The sequence below is a fragment of the Macrosteles quadrilineatus genome, unplaced genomic scaffold (genome assembly GCF_028750875.1).
Source record: "Macrosteles quadrilineatus isolate MER2022 unplaced genomic scaffold, UCM_ALF_1.0 Scaffold_12__1_contigs__length_5162894, whole genome shotgun sequence".
Taxonomy (NCBI): domain Eukaryota; kingdom Metazoa; phylum Arthropoda; class Insecta; order Hemiptera; family Cicadellidae; genus Macrosteles; species Macrosteles quadrilineatus.
The window spans coordinates 5146039-5162895 of NW_026542605.1; the positions used below are offsets into that span (position 1 = coordinate 5146039).

Sequence of the window (16857 nt, forward strand, 5' to 3'; positions counted from 1 at the left end):
GCAGTGTTCTTGGAAGTACCACTGCCGGAGAAGAAGCAGAATCGCCATCAACCTTCTACGTCAAGGGAGATTAGGCCTGTTAATCAGGCTAAGATAGACTACTTCATATCTATTTTAGATGGGGTCGAGTGGTGTAAGTTATTAGTAATCGATGGTGGTGAGGCAAATTTTGATCTATTTATGGAGACCTTCATAAATATTTTTAACCAGTGCTTTCCGGTTAAAGAAATTAAAATCAAAGCTGCTAAGCCTATGTCTAAGAGCCGTAGGCCTACTTCCAATTGGATCAACCAATCAGTACTTGCCAAAAAAAGTTGGGTTCTATTTCTGTACGACATGATGAAAAGCTCGGGGAGTACTGACATAAAGAACTTGTATAATCAATGTAAAAAGGAGTACAAGAGTGAACTAAAATCAGCCAAACTGGTGGCAAATATGAAGTTTATTGAAGGCTCAGCAAATAAATGTTCCGCTGCTTGGAAGATCATAAAGAAGGTTACCACCCCCAGCCTATCTAGAGTGCCTGAAGTAACTCCGGACCAGTTGAATGAGTACTTTGTGGAAACGGTGCAGTCCCTTAGAGAAGAGATGGAAGATCCTGGAGTATCTGCATTGGAGTTGCTGGAGAGGTGCCCCTCCCCTACCTGCAGATTCGAGGTTGAACTGGCTTCTTGTGACCAGGTGCTGGATGCTGTGAAGGATATGAAGACATCGAGATGTAAGGACATTTATGGCATTTCTAATGATTTCTTAAAATTGATTATTAACCATATAGTTGACCCTTTGACCTTTTGTGTAAATCAATGTATAGCTGAAGGGATTTTCCCAAAGATTTAAAAAAAGTCTAAAACCATTCCCATCCACAAAAAAGGCAGTTGGGACCTACCAGAAAACTTTAGGCCTGTGTCGATTCTGCCCATCTTTTCTAAGGTGTTTGAATATGTTATTCAAAAGCAACTTTACCATTATTTCGAATCAAACCACCTGCTCTCGGACACTCAATACGGTTTTCGTGCAGGGCGGTCGACCATTGCTGCGGTCGACAATTTGGTTAAGATTGTTCTTGAAAGTTTTGAAGAGGGTAGTCTTGCTGGGGTCACCATGTGTGATCTCAGCAAGGCTTTTGATACAGTCGATCATGAACTGTTAATCAAAAAACTTGAATTTTATAAGGTTGGGCCTAGAACACTCAGTTTGATTGAGTCTTATCTGTGTGGCCGGGAGCAGGTTGTGTTTGCTAGAGGGCAGAGTTCTCGTGCCAAAACATTGTCTCATGGTGTACCGCAGGGCTCAATCCTGGGGCCTCTGCTCTTTTTAATCATGGTCAATGATCTAAGTCATAACACTGACGCAACTGTCATTAGCTACGCAGATGACACTACTCTTGTGTGTACAGGTAAAGATGAAGCCATGCTAACAGGGGATATGTCACGTTCCTTGGAACAATCAGCTATCTGGTTCCGTGCAAACTATCTCTTTTTAAATAATGCCAAAACTCAAAGTCTGATTTTTTCTCTAAGGCGGATAGGCGATAGGCCTATCAATGATTCCAATAATGTTAAATTACTTGGCTTAACCCTAGATAATAAGTTGTTATGGGATGATCAAGTTGCAGTGACATGCAGCAAATTATCAAGAGTTGTACATTTATTAAGAAATTTGAAGGTAAATGTTCCCAAACAATACTTAAAAGTAGCCTATGTTGCATTTTTTCAAAGTATAATTTTATACGGCCTAAGCCTATGGGGCAGTGCAACTGATGTTAAAGGTATCTTAACTGTTCAAAAGAAGGCAATTAGGTTAATGGCTGATGCTTCTTATGACGCACATTGCAAACCCTTATTTGTATCTGAGAAACTGATGACTGTTTACAGCTTGTATATTTTTGATATTTTAGTTAAGTTTAAGGAAAATAGTATTGGGAATGTAGTAACTAGAGCCGAGGTGCATGAGCATGACACAAGAAATAAACATCTAATAGATATACCTTATGTTAGACTTAGAAAAACTCAACTCAACTGTGATATCTTAGCAATAAATCTATTTAATGCATTGCCTTATTCAGCACGAAACCTGGAGATCCGCCAGTTTAAGCGGAAACTACAAGAGATGCTATTGGCGCATCCTTTGTATGCTTTAAAAGAATTTTTTGAAATTCCTACAGCTGTTGTAAGTAGATGCTTTTGATTGCTTTTGCTGTGCCTGAAGTTTGAAGTAGTTTGTGCATGGTGTGTTTTTTTTTTGTTTTTTTGTTTTGAAAGTAGATATGAGTAGTTTGTGCACTATTTATTCACTATTGTAGTTGCCATTATTTAACTATTTATTTATTTATTATATTTGCCTGTTTTTGTGCATGGTGTGATTTAAGCTAAGTCAACCCAGTTTACTAACTGGGACTGTTAGCCTAACTGATTGTTGCCAGATGATTATTATATGACTTGTCTGATTGCATGTAACTGCATGTTTAAAAGACCAAATAAAATTCTCATTCTCATTCTCATTCTCATTCTTATTCTCATTCTCATTCTCATTCTCATTCTCATTCTCATATTATTTCGTGTGATAAGGAGTGAGTAAAATCAACTACTATAACGGACTTTTCTTCTGTGGCCAGTAGTACAGTAGCAGGGCTTGAGATATACATATGTATATCTCAACCTATGTACACAACCTATGTAGTCAAATAGTTTCTTCAGGTATTGCATTTTCTTGAAATTCTCCCAAAAAAGAATTTCCATTTTCTGTTTTCAAAATAAAACTTTCCTAGAAGGACGGACATTGCGAATAATTTCTCAATGTTTTTATATCCTCCATTCTTAATTGTTTATTTATCATCTTTACAATGTGCTCGTGTTGAAACAGTGATTTTGATATGAAACAAAATATTCTTAACTTTATCTTTTACTACTCTTAAAAACTATGTAAAATACGCAAATAGATTTGTTTAAATCCAACAGAAGTATTCACCTCAGCTTCATTTAAATGAAGATAGATGACTTCGTGACAGGCTCTGTGAAATGACAGTGTAATGAAAGTAAGTTATTAGTGTTAGTACTGTAGAAGATATTAGAAGCAGAACTTCAGCCATTACAAACTTACCTTGTCTAACAAGACAGTCAAACATTAGGGACGAACACAGCATTGGACTTTGTTATTCCGACTTCGGAAGTGAGGAGTTGTGTAACACATTTTTGTCAAGTTCCATTTATAGCTTTAATATACAATAAATAGAAAAATGTCTTTGTGATCCTAGATAACAAAGGTGAGGTAACACAACTAGCTTGATTTGGTTTTGGCAAAGCTATTTTTTAAGATGTTGTTAACATGTTTAGGTTTTAGTTGTGTAATTTTAAATCTATGAGATAACAATCTAAAGATGTTTTCCCAAATGTATGATCCCCGACGTATGATTCTGGTCCCTGAATTCATTTGAAATTATGCATTCTAACATTAGGCCAATGATGAATATTGAGAATACCGTGGTTTGAACCTTTAACTGTTGATAAAACCTTCAGTATCCAATAGTCAATCGTTTGAACCGTTCACTTACTAAAGGTGAACCCAATCCAATGGCGTTTAACAAACACGATAGTAAAAATTTGAGGAAATCGCTTAACAACACAAAATATTTTCATAAAGATACTCCGATAAGAATTACATTTTAACTTACGAGGATGAGGATGTTCGTAGTCCTCTAGTTGACTACTACTAATTTACATGAATAACAAACAAATTATACGTCTAATAACTCTAGTATTACTAGTTATCACACTAGTGTTATTAGTGTGATAACACTTACTAGTGTTATTAGTCGTATAATTTGTTAGTTTTTTCAGGTAACTTAATAACACGTGCGTTGCTGATCAAGAAGTTATTTACTAACTTACAAAAAAGAAACCTACTTTTTTAAAAGAATTGTATTTTATACACTAAATAAAACCATTTATCTTAATGAAAGTAGTGAAAACTTTTGAAGAACTATATATAAGATTAACTAACTCAATAAAATGTACTCGATTAAGTTCCTCTAACATCATGCACTAATATAAGTGGGCTATTATTTATATTTGGATAACTGCATACCTGTGGTTTTGAGAGGAAAACTTTAGTGGTAGGGTGGTAAGCACACATTAGTGTATTACTGTATATATTCAAGTGCATTAATCTTGTTAGTGGTGACCTAAATAATAATAATTGCATGTGCGTAACCAATGCATTAAAGCACTTTAGCTTGCATTTGTGAGAGCGGCGAGTACTGTTGAAGTGTACTTCTAAAATTATATTGACTATTCCATTTCCAAAAATGTTTCATATTCAAATTCATTGTTATAATAAGTTGTAATAAATGATGACGCTTTCTTTTACTACTTTAATCAAATTTTAAGCGAGTAGATAAGATTATAAGTCGGATTTTAATGTTCTAAACATCTCACATTAGTAAATTTATTAATTTATCTTTAGAGCATTCAAATTATAGATTTTAACTTGTTTGGTTATAAAAGTGTTACATAATTTTATGTTTACTTGTTAGAATTTGTTGTCTTGTCCAATTTTAAACAGACGCCGTCTTTGGTCATAACTAAAAGTTAACTACACGTTAACTTCTTCAATTACGGGTCCATTTTATTTTGGGCTAGTATAAAAGTTTATAAACAATTTCCATACATTTTTACACACGACGGATGACAAATATGCCTTATCTTGTTCACTGTCAATTCGTTACTGAATTAAAAATGCCATGAAGTTGGAAGCTGAAAATCCTTTATCGGAAAACAAAGAAATTAAATTGAAATAAAAACTTATACTTAATATCAAATATGAATTGTTAAAGAATTCTTAAAGAAATCTTGTTATTTATGCCAAAGATGTTAGAAATATGATAAAAAAGTTATGACAAGTCTTTGCTGGACTTTGACAGACTCTAAAGTGTTGATTGTTGTTTTTCAACCGAATTTACTTCCAGAGCTTTAACTTTACCTTAATTTAAACCATGCCAACGTTCACCTTATGGTTAGTATTGAACCTTTTTATGCTGTAAATATATAGAGTATTTTTGGATGCTATGAAGGTATATGATCTTACCGTCTTACCACTATCGCTACGATCTCTACATCAATCGCTAAGGAAATGTATAGTGTAATAATCAAGAAGACGGTTCGATAAAGAAAGATGAGCATGTTAAATAAAATAGAGAATCATGGAATTTACACCAATTTATATCATCAATAGTCATGATTTAGCCCCAGAGCTGAATTGATGACTATAATATAATATAATACAGTTACCTCGTCACAGCTCTGAAGTTTCTGTATATTACGGCCGTTTCGGCATCAAACTACCATCCTCAGATATATCCACCAGAATTGGCGTTCGTGTGTGTGTAAAGTTTGACGACGCCAATTCTGGTGTATATTATCTTGTGTATATCTGAGGATGTGTATACCTATCCATTTTAATGAGTCATTTTCATCCATTTATTTTCCACACAAAGATAGAAAAAAACTAAAAGAAAGTGATCATACTACAGTTAACATTTTCAGACACACATTTTTTACATACAAGCTTTAAGTAACAATAATAAAGGCTAGACAACAAATGACACTATACCATTTCAATAATCGACTACAATGAAATCAGCATTCAACAAGCTTATAAGGAATTAACACTAATGACAAAGCGATATGGCATGTTCAAAGCTGCAAAAACGAAGAGAACTGTAAAAAATACAAAGAAATTTCAATAATATAATATTTGTTATCTGTAATGCTATGAAATTAGATGTGTTTCTGTGTGTGCAGTTATGTGTATCTGTTTTCAAGTGTGAACGCAAAACTTCTGATTCTCTTCGTCATCGCCCTGTTGCGTAATACCATTGAATATATACTATAAATGGTATATAGTCAACCATTTACGATATATATTCAATGTTAATACAATCCGGGTAAAGTAACATATATAAATTCAAATTTATTTTAAAAATTGAAATCTTACTACACATTGTAGTCTGCTGTAGAACAAAGAATAATATTACATTAAATTTTGCAAGTTTGATTAAACCTAATTATGATAGTTGTTATATAGGTGGTTTCTTATAATATTAATAGAAAATTTTATGGCTGTTAAAGATATTAAATATAACACTTGATTTTCCAACTTGAATTTCTTCCAAAATTTCTCAACTTGTTGAGGAATTGTTCCTCTTGATCCAATGAGTAGTCCATATACTTCAAATTTTGATATTTTATATTTCTCTGAATAATATTCTGTATTCGCATTTAAAGTTTCTAATATCGTACGAACGGAGCCATCTCACGGTTTATTCAGGACATTTTAATAAAACTAGTAAACACGTTGCTCGAAATCGAGCAATTGCAAAGATAGTAAAGTATCTATTTAAAAACAAATAAAAGTCATCATAACTTCCGATGAGTTTAAAAGACTTTGAATCGAAAAATAAACAACAGCAATTCAATAATACAGCTGATCAAAATGTAAACAATTATGTTCTTCATAAGGATAACATGGGAGCTTTAACAGCCACTGGGACAGAGCCCAAGGGACTTTTTCAAAAATGTAAGACCAGTTTGCAAATCTACGCGACTTGCTCTTTCCAATGAGACGTCAATGGATAAAATCGGTTAAGAAATGGCGGAGGAGTTCAACCGACAAAGTTTCATGTAGCGTATTAATTATATAGATATCATTAAACACAAACCAACATCCAAAACTATACACATTTTAATACAACATAGATAATTTACACATTGACTGTTTACAATTAAAACAACATGTGTTCTTCAGGCATTTGACAGTTCTGGTTGTTTACATTTAAATGTCAAAGCAAATGTAATATTTAATTTATGACAACAGCTGGAGTTTCAAAACAATGTTTGTTTCCCATGTTAATCTTATGGAGAAATACGAAACTTTAAAGGGCCCCAGGTCCTCACTCTCTAATTATTTACCTAAAAAGAAAGTTTCCTGCACAACTTCACGTTACGCTCTTTCCAATGACACCAAAAACATGTCAATCGGTTCAGTAGTTTCGGAGGAGTAATTGTCACAAAAATCCTGCTTGCGTATTAAATAAGTATAGATTTGTTCACACTGTCAACCGTTTTATTAAAAGCTACGAGGCGTTTTAAATTAAATCTAATTCGTATCTTTCGAGCTTATCGTATTTCACAGAAAGATGCATATTTGCTGTTGGAAATTAAATCAGAGATGGGTTAGGGGGAGCGATGCGACAGCCACCACAATCTGATAGAATAATTTCATTTGGTGAGGGTGGCTTATGTCTTGCCACAGTGGCGCTGTGGTGCGTTTGCGGTCGTTATTAGAACTACCCTCGTAGGCAGGTTTGCGATTTGATTGTGTATTGTTGTTAAAAAGTTCATCGTATTCTGGGGGTTTTATTATTTCAAAACACATATTTCTGTATACTCTGACTCTCACATTGATAACCAGTATATATCTTCATAAAGGAATCTGGGCCGCCTGTTGCTAAACCCTTTTAACATAACTATTAATGACCACTAAGTTAATGTCGTTAATGTCCTCTAAGCTATGAAAATGGTAGTTTTGTTTTGAGATACTGTAACTTGTCATTTAAAACACGCTAAATGAGAGAGGTTACGAAGACAAAGTAGTAATCGTTATTGATCCTAAAACATTTAATATGATTACGAATTTTGTATTTCCACAATGTAGCTTGAGATAAGGCTGTAATCAACAAACTGACTTTGAATAACGCAAGTAAACCTCCTAACCTACTGTAAAACATTCAACTTGTATGTTTTGTGTAGTATTTAGGGTTATTTATTTTTTTATTTTTTGAGAGCACTAACCTAGAAGATTATTTTTGTTATTTTCTTTATAACTACTGCAAGCCGAACTGGTCGATGGCGATCGCGCTAAATGTCTACAGAAATTAATTCCAGGAACTTTTTGACTGTAGTAGTATAATACACTGATGTTCTTATTTAGTAGATAACGAAACTATTTTATATTGTTTACTATTTACTAAAATACTCTGTAATTATTAAGATCTAAACTCAAACTCCTGGCAAATTTAAGTCATTCACGACATATTAAATGGGAACCATTCGATTTCCGCTTGAAGTTATTGCAAACAAGGTGGAACCGTAAGGTGAATAATTTACGCCTCCGAGTCGCCGTCAATACCGAGCTTGCCGCTGTAAACACTGGGTTATGTGACTTTATGTCTTCTAGGCTTTATTTCATACACCACATCGCTTATTAATATTCATTCAATATGAGTTAAGGTGGTGCATAGACGCGGTAGTCATTTATGGTATTTTTCTTACACGAATATTTACTGGAGTTTATTTTATTTTTATTTGTTACTTTGAGTTATTATTAGTTTCTTTCGCAGATTAATGCATAGTTCAAAATTGAGCTAAAAACAATATAGCAAGCATAGTTTGTTTGTGTTTTTTCCTCAATTAGACCCCGTTTGGAAAAAAAAAGATTGCATAGTAAAAAGGAAAACTGTTCATGTTCGATAAAATATTGTGTTTGAAGATTAAAAACCCAGAACACAAGAAATAATACGTAGCTTTTCTCCAAATCGTCACAAATTAATCCATTGACTATGAAAAACTGTGTTAGATTTTTCATAAATAAAAATAATCGTAACACATAAAATTATGTTTCAGCATATTACATTTAAGTTTAGAGGTTAACTGTAAGAAAGGACCAGGAGGTCCCGAGTTCGCCTCAATAATGAAAGAAGGATTTTTATTTCCTTTCATTAAAAGCTGTATCAACAAAATCGGTTGGTATGTGTCAATGAGTAAACCTAAATTTCGAAAGTATTCAGAAAGATTGGTTTCAACTGATAAAGGGATTTAGACTCGATGACGATATCATGGCAACTATTTAAGATCCGCAAGGTGAGAACCATGGCAGAGTGCAGTTACATGGTTTTATACGGTTTTATCAGTTTATATGATTACTACCTGAACCCAGCAGACGTTGTCTTGCCTTTGACTATTTATGATTTAAGTACCGTAACGTTTAATTGTCTTATTGTATATGAAGTGCTTATAACTAAACTAAAATACGTACGACAACTAATGAAACACATATAGTACAAAGGATAACCGATTCTTTATTATTGCTCTTATATTAATGCTAGTGGATAGACAATAATTTTGGTTTTTCTATTCGGCTCAATCACGTCCTGGTTGAAGTTCGTTTGCTACGCTCACTCACCTTTAGGTTGGAGCTCGTTCGCTGCGCTCACTTGCCTTCAGGTTAGCTCGTTCGCTACGCTCACTTGCCTTCAGGTTAACTCGTTCACTACGCTAACTCACCTCCAGGTTGAAGTTCGTTCGCTATGCTCACTCACCTTTTGGTAGCAAATTAGCTGCTGTCATAAATGTAAAAGAAATAATAGTGCTGCACCCTGTTGGTAATCCTTGTAACTTTAATGCTATTGAACATCATAGAACAGAACCAACTTGTTTAATTGAAACAGCTGTTAAGATTCATTAATTCCATTTCTCATAAGGTTAACATGTGGAAACTCCAGGGCCACTGGGGCGGAGCCGATTGGACGGATCACGAAATTGATGGTGTATAAACCTATTCCATGAAATTCTACACGTATGTACCAAGTTTCGTGGCAATCGGTTCAGCGGTGTCTGAGTTTATCACTGCCAAAAATATATATATACTAGAGAACCCGTGCGGCTCAATGAGCCGCATAAACATAACATCAAGGAAAACGCTATGCTTAAATTCGAGTAATTCTAGTTACATCTTAAAGTTGTTTAAACACTTGTTAGAAACTAATTTTAAATATCTCGATTTGCGTCGTCAAGGCTCACCTACATTATTTCTGCTCTCAGTTTTAACTGATAACTCTAATGAATGGTAAATGATCTGTTACAATTCGAGTTAACATGTTGCAAAAACGTTTTTCCAGCATTGAGAATTGAAGAAAACTGTTGCCTTCCTGATAACCTGTGTAAAGTAATTTGAGTTGGGTCATTTTAAGGTTTGAGACATCCCCCTAATCAAACAAATTTCCTCTGTAGAGAATCCTGAAAAGTAAGGTGATATCAACAATTTCATGTGCTCCATTTTTTACCCACAAACTCTGAAATACTAATTGCACGGTCATAAAAATCTGCTTTGAATAGGCTAAAGCAGCAACACCATTGAAAGTTGGTTAACATATTTTAACGTGTAATCTGTCAGTCACAGTGTATGCCCCGCATCAGAACGTTCTCACGTTGTTCTGTGGAGTTAAGTTTCTCTTAATACCTGTCCCAAAGTTTTGAAAGTATGGATTCATTTGTCAAAATAGGTTCGATAACTCTTGTAGCTATAAGATTTTGATGGCAATTTTCATTTTCTCTTTTGAACAGCGTATATTATTTGCCTTTCCTGAATCATAAAAATAAACAAACTTGACCGTAACTACTCGTTGAATACATAAACACTAATTCCTTCACTTATGTTTGGTCTAATATTGCCACTGAAATTTCAATAGTAAATGAGTTTTTGAAACTTCTTATTTTTGACTTGAAATGTCTGAATTGTGTTGGTGAATTCAGTAAAAAAAACTGTGTATTAGTTTTGTCAAAGCAACCGGCATGGCAACCTAAACCTAGGAGTAACAATCCATTTTGCATTTTTTCTCAATTGAAGTAGAGCGAGTAATACAAAAGTTTACAATAAAAACATTAGGTCCGCCAAGATTTGGTATTATCTTACTACTTGAACTCATCAAAGTCAAGGCATAAATATAGTTTGTACTAAATGTTTTGAAATATCTCGATCTGTCAGTGTCAGAAGTATACATTTCTTATATGCATTCATTTGATCTGACATTAGGCAAGTTAACTTTACCACCGTGACAACACTATGTGCCACATATATTTTTTCACTTCAAAGTAAGTTGACTGCAGAACTGGCAAATATTATTCATCTCACCAAGTGAATTTGTATCTGGATGGATATCTGTTAGACCAGGCCTCTCTTTTTCTACTCTCCTCATATGCATAAGATATCTTATTATTAATTGTCTCCTCCTCCCGTTTTCAATATTTCTTCTTTGAACTTGAGGCATTTTCTGTTCTTCCAACAAAACTGATATAGTATATTTCATTACTAGGACCGAAAGTGGCATTTTCCGGAGCGCGCTCAAGTTTTTGTGTGAGGCGAAGCCGAACACAGGAAAATCCAATTTCACATGCGAGGCGAAGCCGAGTATGTGAGAGCTATTTTCACGTACGAGGCGAAGCCGAGGACGGGAATAATGGAGCAAGAGCCGGAAAATAACTTTCGGTACGAGTTATGAACGATACTTTTCATCACGACGCAAAAATACACAAACACAGAATAACAGACCTCAGTAATATTACAACTAGTTTTATTTCTAAATTATTTATTTTAAACATCAAAATAAAATCTTCTAAAAGGAAACCTTTGTATATTTCTCGATTAATCTTTTTTAAACATAAAAAAATCTAAAGGGAACCTACTTAACAATCAAAAAATTAGAAGTTTATGGTTATGTTTATTGTACAGTTTTCATTGTTGGAGACATTCACTCCTTCGTTTAAAAGTTTTTTCTGAAGTTCTTGAATCGTTGAAACGTTTGTAGTGGTCGTGTTTGTTTCATCAACTTTTCTTACTTTTCTCTGAGGACATTCTTCATCTTCTGAGTTGTTAAACACATGATCAATGTCAAAAAAATCTATTTGGCTTCCTGAATGTGTTTTTTCTACAACATTTCTGTTTGTATTCTCAGCAGCTGTTGAACTCATTGCATGCGGATTTTTAAACAGTTTTCTTGACAGTTGTAATTTTCTTCCAATGGAATTTTCCATGTAACTCTCTGCGACATTAGAGGATTTCCAACCTCCGTGTGATTTAAGGGCAAGTAAATCCCCTCCTCCCTCAACTAGCATGGTGGCTGAGGTACGCCTGAGGGCGTGTCCAGTATAGCGCTCCGGTTCGTCTAATTTAAGGTATTCTGCTACCTTTTTTGGGATTGAACTGATTGTGTGACCCCCTACATTTTGTCCACGCATTTACCCTTCCTGTAACCAATTAAAAATCGGTTACTTTTCATTTGTCTGGGGCGCAATAACAAATATTTGCGAATCAAATCACATGGTCTATATGGACAGTTGTCATTGGTTATGGTAAAACTGCGTTTAATGTGTGTTTTGCCATCGTTGAGAAACACGACAAAAAAACTGCCATTGTCTGTAATATCTTCTACTTTTAAATTTATAAGATCGTGGTTTCGACAAGCCTCCATAAATACCGAGCGTTAGGATGACTTTTGCTCAATAGCCATTCATTGTCAGGAGCGTTAACCATGAATCTTTGAATTTCGTCTTCAGTAAAAACCTTAGCTTTTGTAGGTTGATAACCCACTGATTGACGTTTAAGAAATGCTAGAGATTTGTTAAATTTTGATACATCCACATTTTCTTTTAATTTCAAACCACTCTTTATCATAGAAAATTTACTCCACAACGTTGTTGGTTTCATGCTTTTAGATTTCTCAGATAAATATACTAATAAAACTTCGTCACTTACATTCTTTGGTAAAACATTGTGTCCTTGGCACCAGTCCATAAACTTCCTGAACTCCTCATTATACCTCTCTCTCGATTTCTCTGGAAGGAGGTTTTGGTTATCTCTAAAGCTTTCTTCGATAAATCGTCCGAAATAATAGACATATTTTGGCCGCTTTTAAATACGCACTAAGCTAAAAACACAGCAAAACAAGCTTATGCCTGTTTATGTTTACATTTAGATTGTCAAACAATAAAAACAGCTGATTCAAATCATTAAATTAAACTGTAACAAAACACTAGCGCGCGTAGTGAATAAATGGAGAACTAATTGAGAGCGACGAAAGTAAATTTAGAGCGAGGGAAAATCAGCTGATCGATTTTTCCTCGCCCTAAATTAGAGCTTGGGAAACGGCTACTTTCATTGATGTCAGCTGTTATCGAAAATAGTTACTTTCGTTACGGAGTGATGAAAAACTGTTTAACTTCTTCTTAACCTACTGAAAATTACAAACATTAATATTTACTCCCTTTTTTGTAAACAGCTGTTTTTTGTTTTTAAATTTGTTCTATGTATTTCTTATGGGGAAAACCCGACCTTTGAGAAGGTCTCACGCCCTTAAGAGTAGGAGTTTTTAAATTCTAAAACCTTATTGCAAAACTACATATTGAGACGAATCTTTTGACACCTTAAACGTTAAAATTGGTCTACAAATAAGGGAGGAGTTGCGTTAACAAAAACTGCTTCACGTATTATATATATAGATATATATATATACAAACATCCTCTTTATACTTATAGATTATGGTTATATTTTAACCTTCAATGTTTATCGCCTAATATTAGGATGTTTTACTCTTTCTATTCAAAAACGCACTTTCGTCCACTGATACAAACCAAAAATGTCCTTCATACTAAAAAAAATTATACAACATCAAATATGATGGATGGGCTTTTATTATGATGAACATACTTAAATTTTAATCCAGTAACTTCAGCTATATTTTTTACAACTACTGGAAAAATTTGTTCTACGCAGACAATTTCTAACATACGGTAGATCGAACCTTACAACCAGATGAATTACCAACACAACTTTCAACACATCACAACCATACAAATAACATGCTTCTGGGGTTGTAACACTATTTCATCCTCAAGTTCAACGATGTATTTATCATGCATTACCCATTATTCTATTCCAAGTTGTCGTCGTGCACATACTGGTAACACTGAATATCGGACTTAACATTTGGATCAAAGCACACAGGTAATAATTCATGGGCAAATACACTACAGACTCCAGGGACGGCAAAGCAGCTTAGGACGTTCTGTGTTAAATGCATGACAGGCTTAATGCATGTGGGGCCGTATTGCTTTGAAACAAAACACATACACACGGTACTGTAGCGTAAATTGTAATAACTTATATGATTCTGAATTTTAAATCTATTGGCAATCTTAAAGCTAAGGAAGACGCGTTTTAAGTCGTTGCACTTAACTTAATTTTTTTCTTAATTTTAGTGTTAATCTACACTATAGAGTGTAGATACCTCTAAAAAGCAACGTAGAAAACGTTGAACGACCAATTAAAATTACCTACAAATATACAGGTCAAGTAAAAGGTGACCTGATATAAATATTTTTTTTTTGTCCTAATTTTACTAAATCTGCTCACTATTATTTATTTTGCTTATCTACAATCAATGCTTAGTTTCAATAAATGTAGACTTAACATGAGGCAAACTACAGTACCACTTAAGTAGTAAAAGTTTTGTAATAGGATACCATATCTTAAAACGATATCTTTTCTGTATATGATTGTTTTCTAATCAGTTTCTCGTATAGGTTTCTTGTTACTTATTGTCCAACAAGGAAGCTTGGAAGTGTAACCTAGAGTTTAAAGTGGATTCCAGCCCACCAGTCCGTGGTATAATGATGATACTAACACCCAACAGCAAACTACCATTTGTGTTTGGTGAGATTTGAACCCGCGGGCCGTTGGAATTGAACCACTGAACCATACCATACCATACCATACTATACCAGCCGAACCATTATTACAAAATTACTCTAAGAAGGTTTCACGTGGTTTCACCCATAACAACTGTGTGTAATACAACTGACTCTGATTCACCAACCACACACGGTAGCTTTATCATATAAAATGTTGTGCTTAATTAAGCGTTTTGCTATGCAGCTTTTTTCATAAGGTAGCAGTGAAGTGGTTTTAATTACTTTCAATACAAAGAGTAGTCACCCACTCAGTGGAATTTTACTTTGTTTGATATTGTCTGGTATTTTGCAATATTAATTTTATTCAAAAGAGGATTTTTAACCGTCTTTTGTGTTACTTGTCTCGTTTCATTGTATGCTGTGTGTATATTGTCACTGGATATTTGAGAGTGGGGCTTTTCAAAGAGGACTTTTAATTTGTTAAGTATTTTAAGCTAACGTTGTTAAGCACATTCGTCTACTTTATATGGCGATGTAAGCATTATGAAGGCAACGCTTCCAAATTGCAAGTACGAAATATTGTTGAAAGTGAATCGCATATAAAGTAGGTTCATCTCATTTAATATAGTCAGACTATCTGTTTGTATGTAATTTCATTTTCAGTAAGCAATATTTACTCTATTTAGTCAAATTTTAACACTTAGGTTTTGGCAGGCCAATTAAATATTGTTAGTAAATTTCATGGCTTGGTCTTCGTTTGTTAGACGAATATCTCTTAAAATGAGTTGCTCCTACTAGAGGATGGGAAATTCGCTAAAATTAAATACAATTATTATAAACGTAAAAATTACCAGATATGTCTTTGTCAGACCAAAGTATCCCTACGCAATCAAAAGAATCCCTATTTTAATTCCAATAAGTAAAATCTCTATCGCATACAGACTTGACTGGTTTACAGTATTTTCAAAGGGGTAGATAGAAAAGAAGGAAATGTATCAAAGTTGAAAGTGAAACATGTGGGTTTACCTGCTTTACATTGGCCCCACGATCCCTTCAATTGAATCAAAATCAAGGAGTTGTGTAATTGTAAATAAGGCAAACTCGATTGTCATCATTGTCATTCAACAAACATGCTTCCTCACATCCAACTTGTTAACTTCAAAATAGGAGACGGGTCTTATTTATTACACGTGCCTTTTTGTTATACAAGCAAAATACCCCCACCGCAGCAAATCTGCAGAGTAAGCAAATATCCATCTGCATATATATTTTTTCTTGCAGATTTCTTGAGAGAATTATGAAAAAGGAAACATGAAACAGAGCGAATTTTCGTTTAATACAAACGGTTTCAAGTAGAGAGAATTAATGAAAAATGTAAAAATGAACAAAAACCAATAAATATGAACAGTTTACAAATAGTTGAATTTTGAGAACATTGAACAAATGGTGTTTTTGAAAATGAAAAAAATCTTCAACCAAATTAACCAAATTCCCACTTTCTATTTTTAATTTTCAATGAAAACGGGGTAACAATAATTGGTCATTTTACACCGAACTTGAAATTGTTCAAACCATTCCAACCAATACTTTTGGTTTTCAAATTTTGCTAAGGCTCGAAAAGCCCAGACTCTTCTGAATATAGTGAGTTGTCATTGTACAACACACATACATCCAGAAACGGCAATAACACAATATTAGTTTTCTCAGCCGAACTACGAATAGAAGGCCTTGCATTGATTCCTGGATGCTGACAGGTTTAGTGTAATAGTCATTAGCCATTGTTTTTTAACCAATGTTAAGCACTTTTTTTCTTTTGTTTTATTTTGTTAACATCTTCAGCCTGACTTTGTGGTAGAGCTGGTTCACAGACTCATTCAAATATAACGCTGTATGTCCTTTGTCTGGCCGCAGCAAACCTGCCGACTAAGCAAATTCCCATTTGTCTTAATTGATTTTAAAATTAAATAATTTAAATAACATTAGGTTTAACGAGCAAATAGGTTTGCTGCTACAAGGAAACTAATAAAGTGTGGTTTTTAGTAAAATATTAATAGCTAAGTATAAAATAAATAAATATGGCAAGTTTGATAAAAATATATCCATACTCAAGCAAACTACAACATTTTACAACCATAAGAATAACATGGGAATTTTAAGAGAAAAAAAACAATTTGATATACTAAATTACTTGTTTTATACTCTCTCAATTTTTTCCTTGTTTCCTACATTCAGACTTTTCAGGCTTTTTCAGGACTCTCTCATTAACCGAACTCTCGTATAAAGTTTATACATTTATTTCACTCAGCTCTATTTAATACTACACAGTACTAATTACAA

At 33.9% G+C, this 16857-nt stretch overlaps 1 protein-coding gene across 1 annotated transcript; it reads left to right on the forward strand.

The window, feature by feature from the left end:
- The first annotated feature begins 358 nt into the window (after positions 1–358).
- On the forward strand, positions 359–2205 carry LOC129004914 (uncharacterized). Its single transcript, XM_054433620.1, has 2 exons — positions 359–718; positions 2066–2205. Exons 1-2 carry the CDS (start codon positions 436–438, stop codon positions 2185–2187), a joined length of 405 nt encoding a protein of 134 aa, XP_054289595.1. The 5' UTR covers positions 359–435; the 3' UTR covers positions 2188–2205.
- Positions 2206–16857: the final 14652 nt, after the last annotated feature.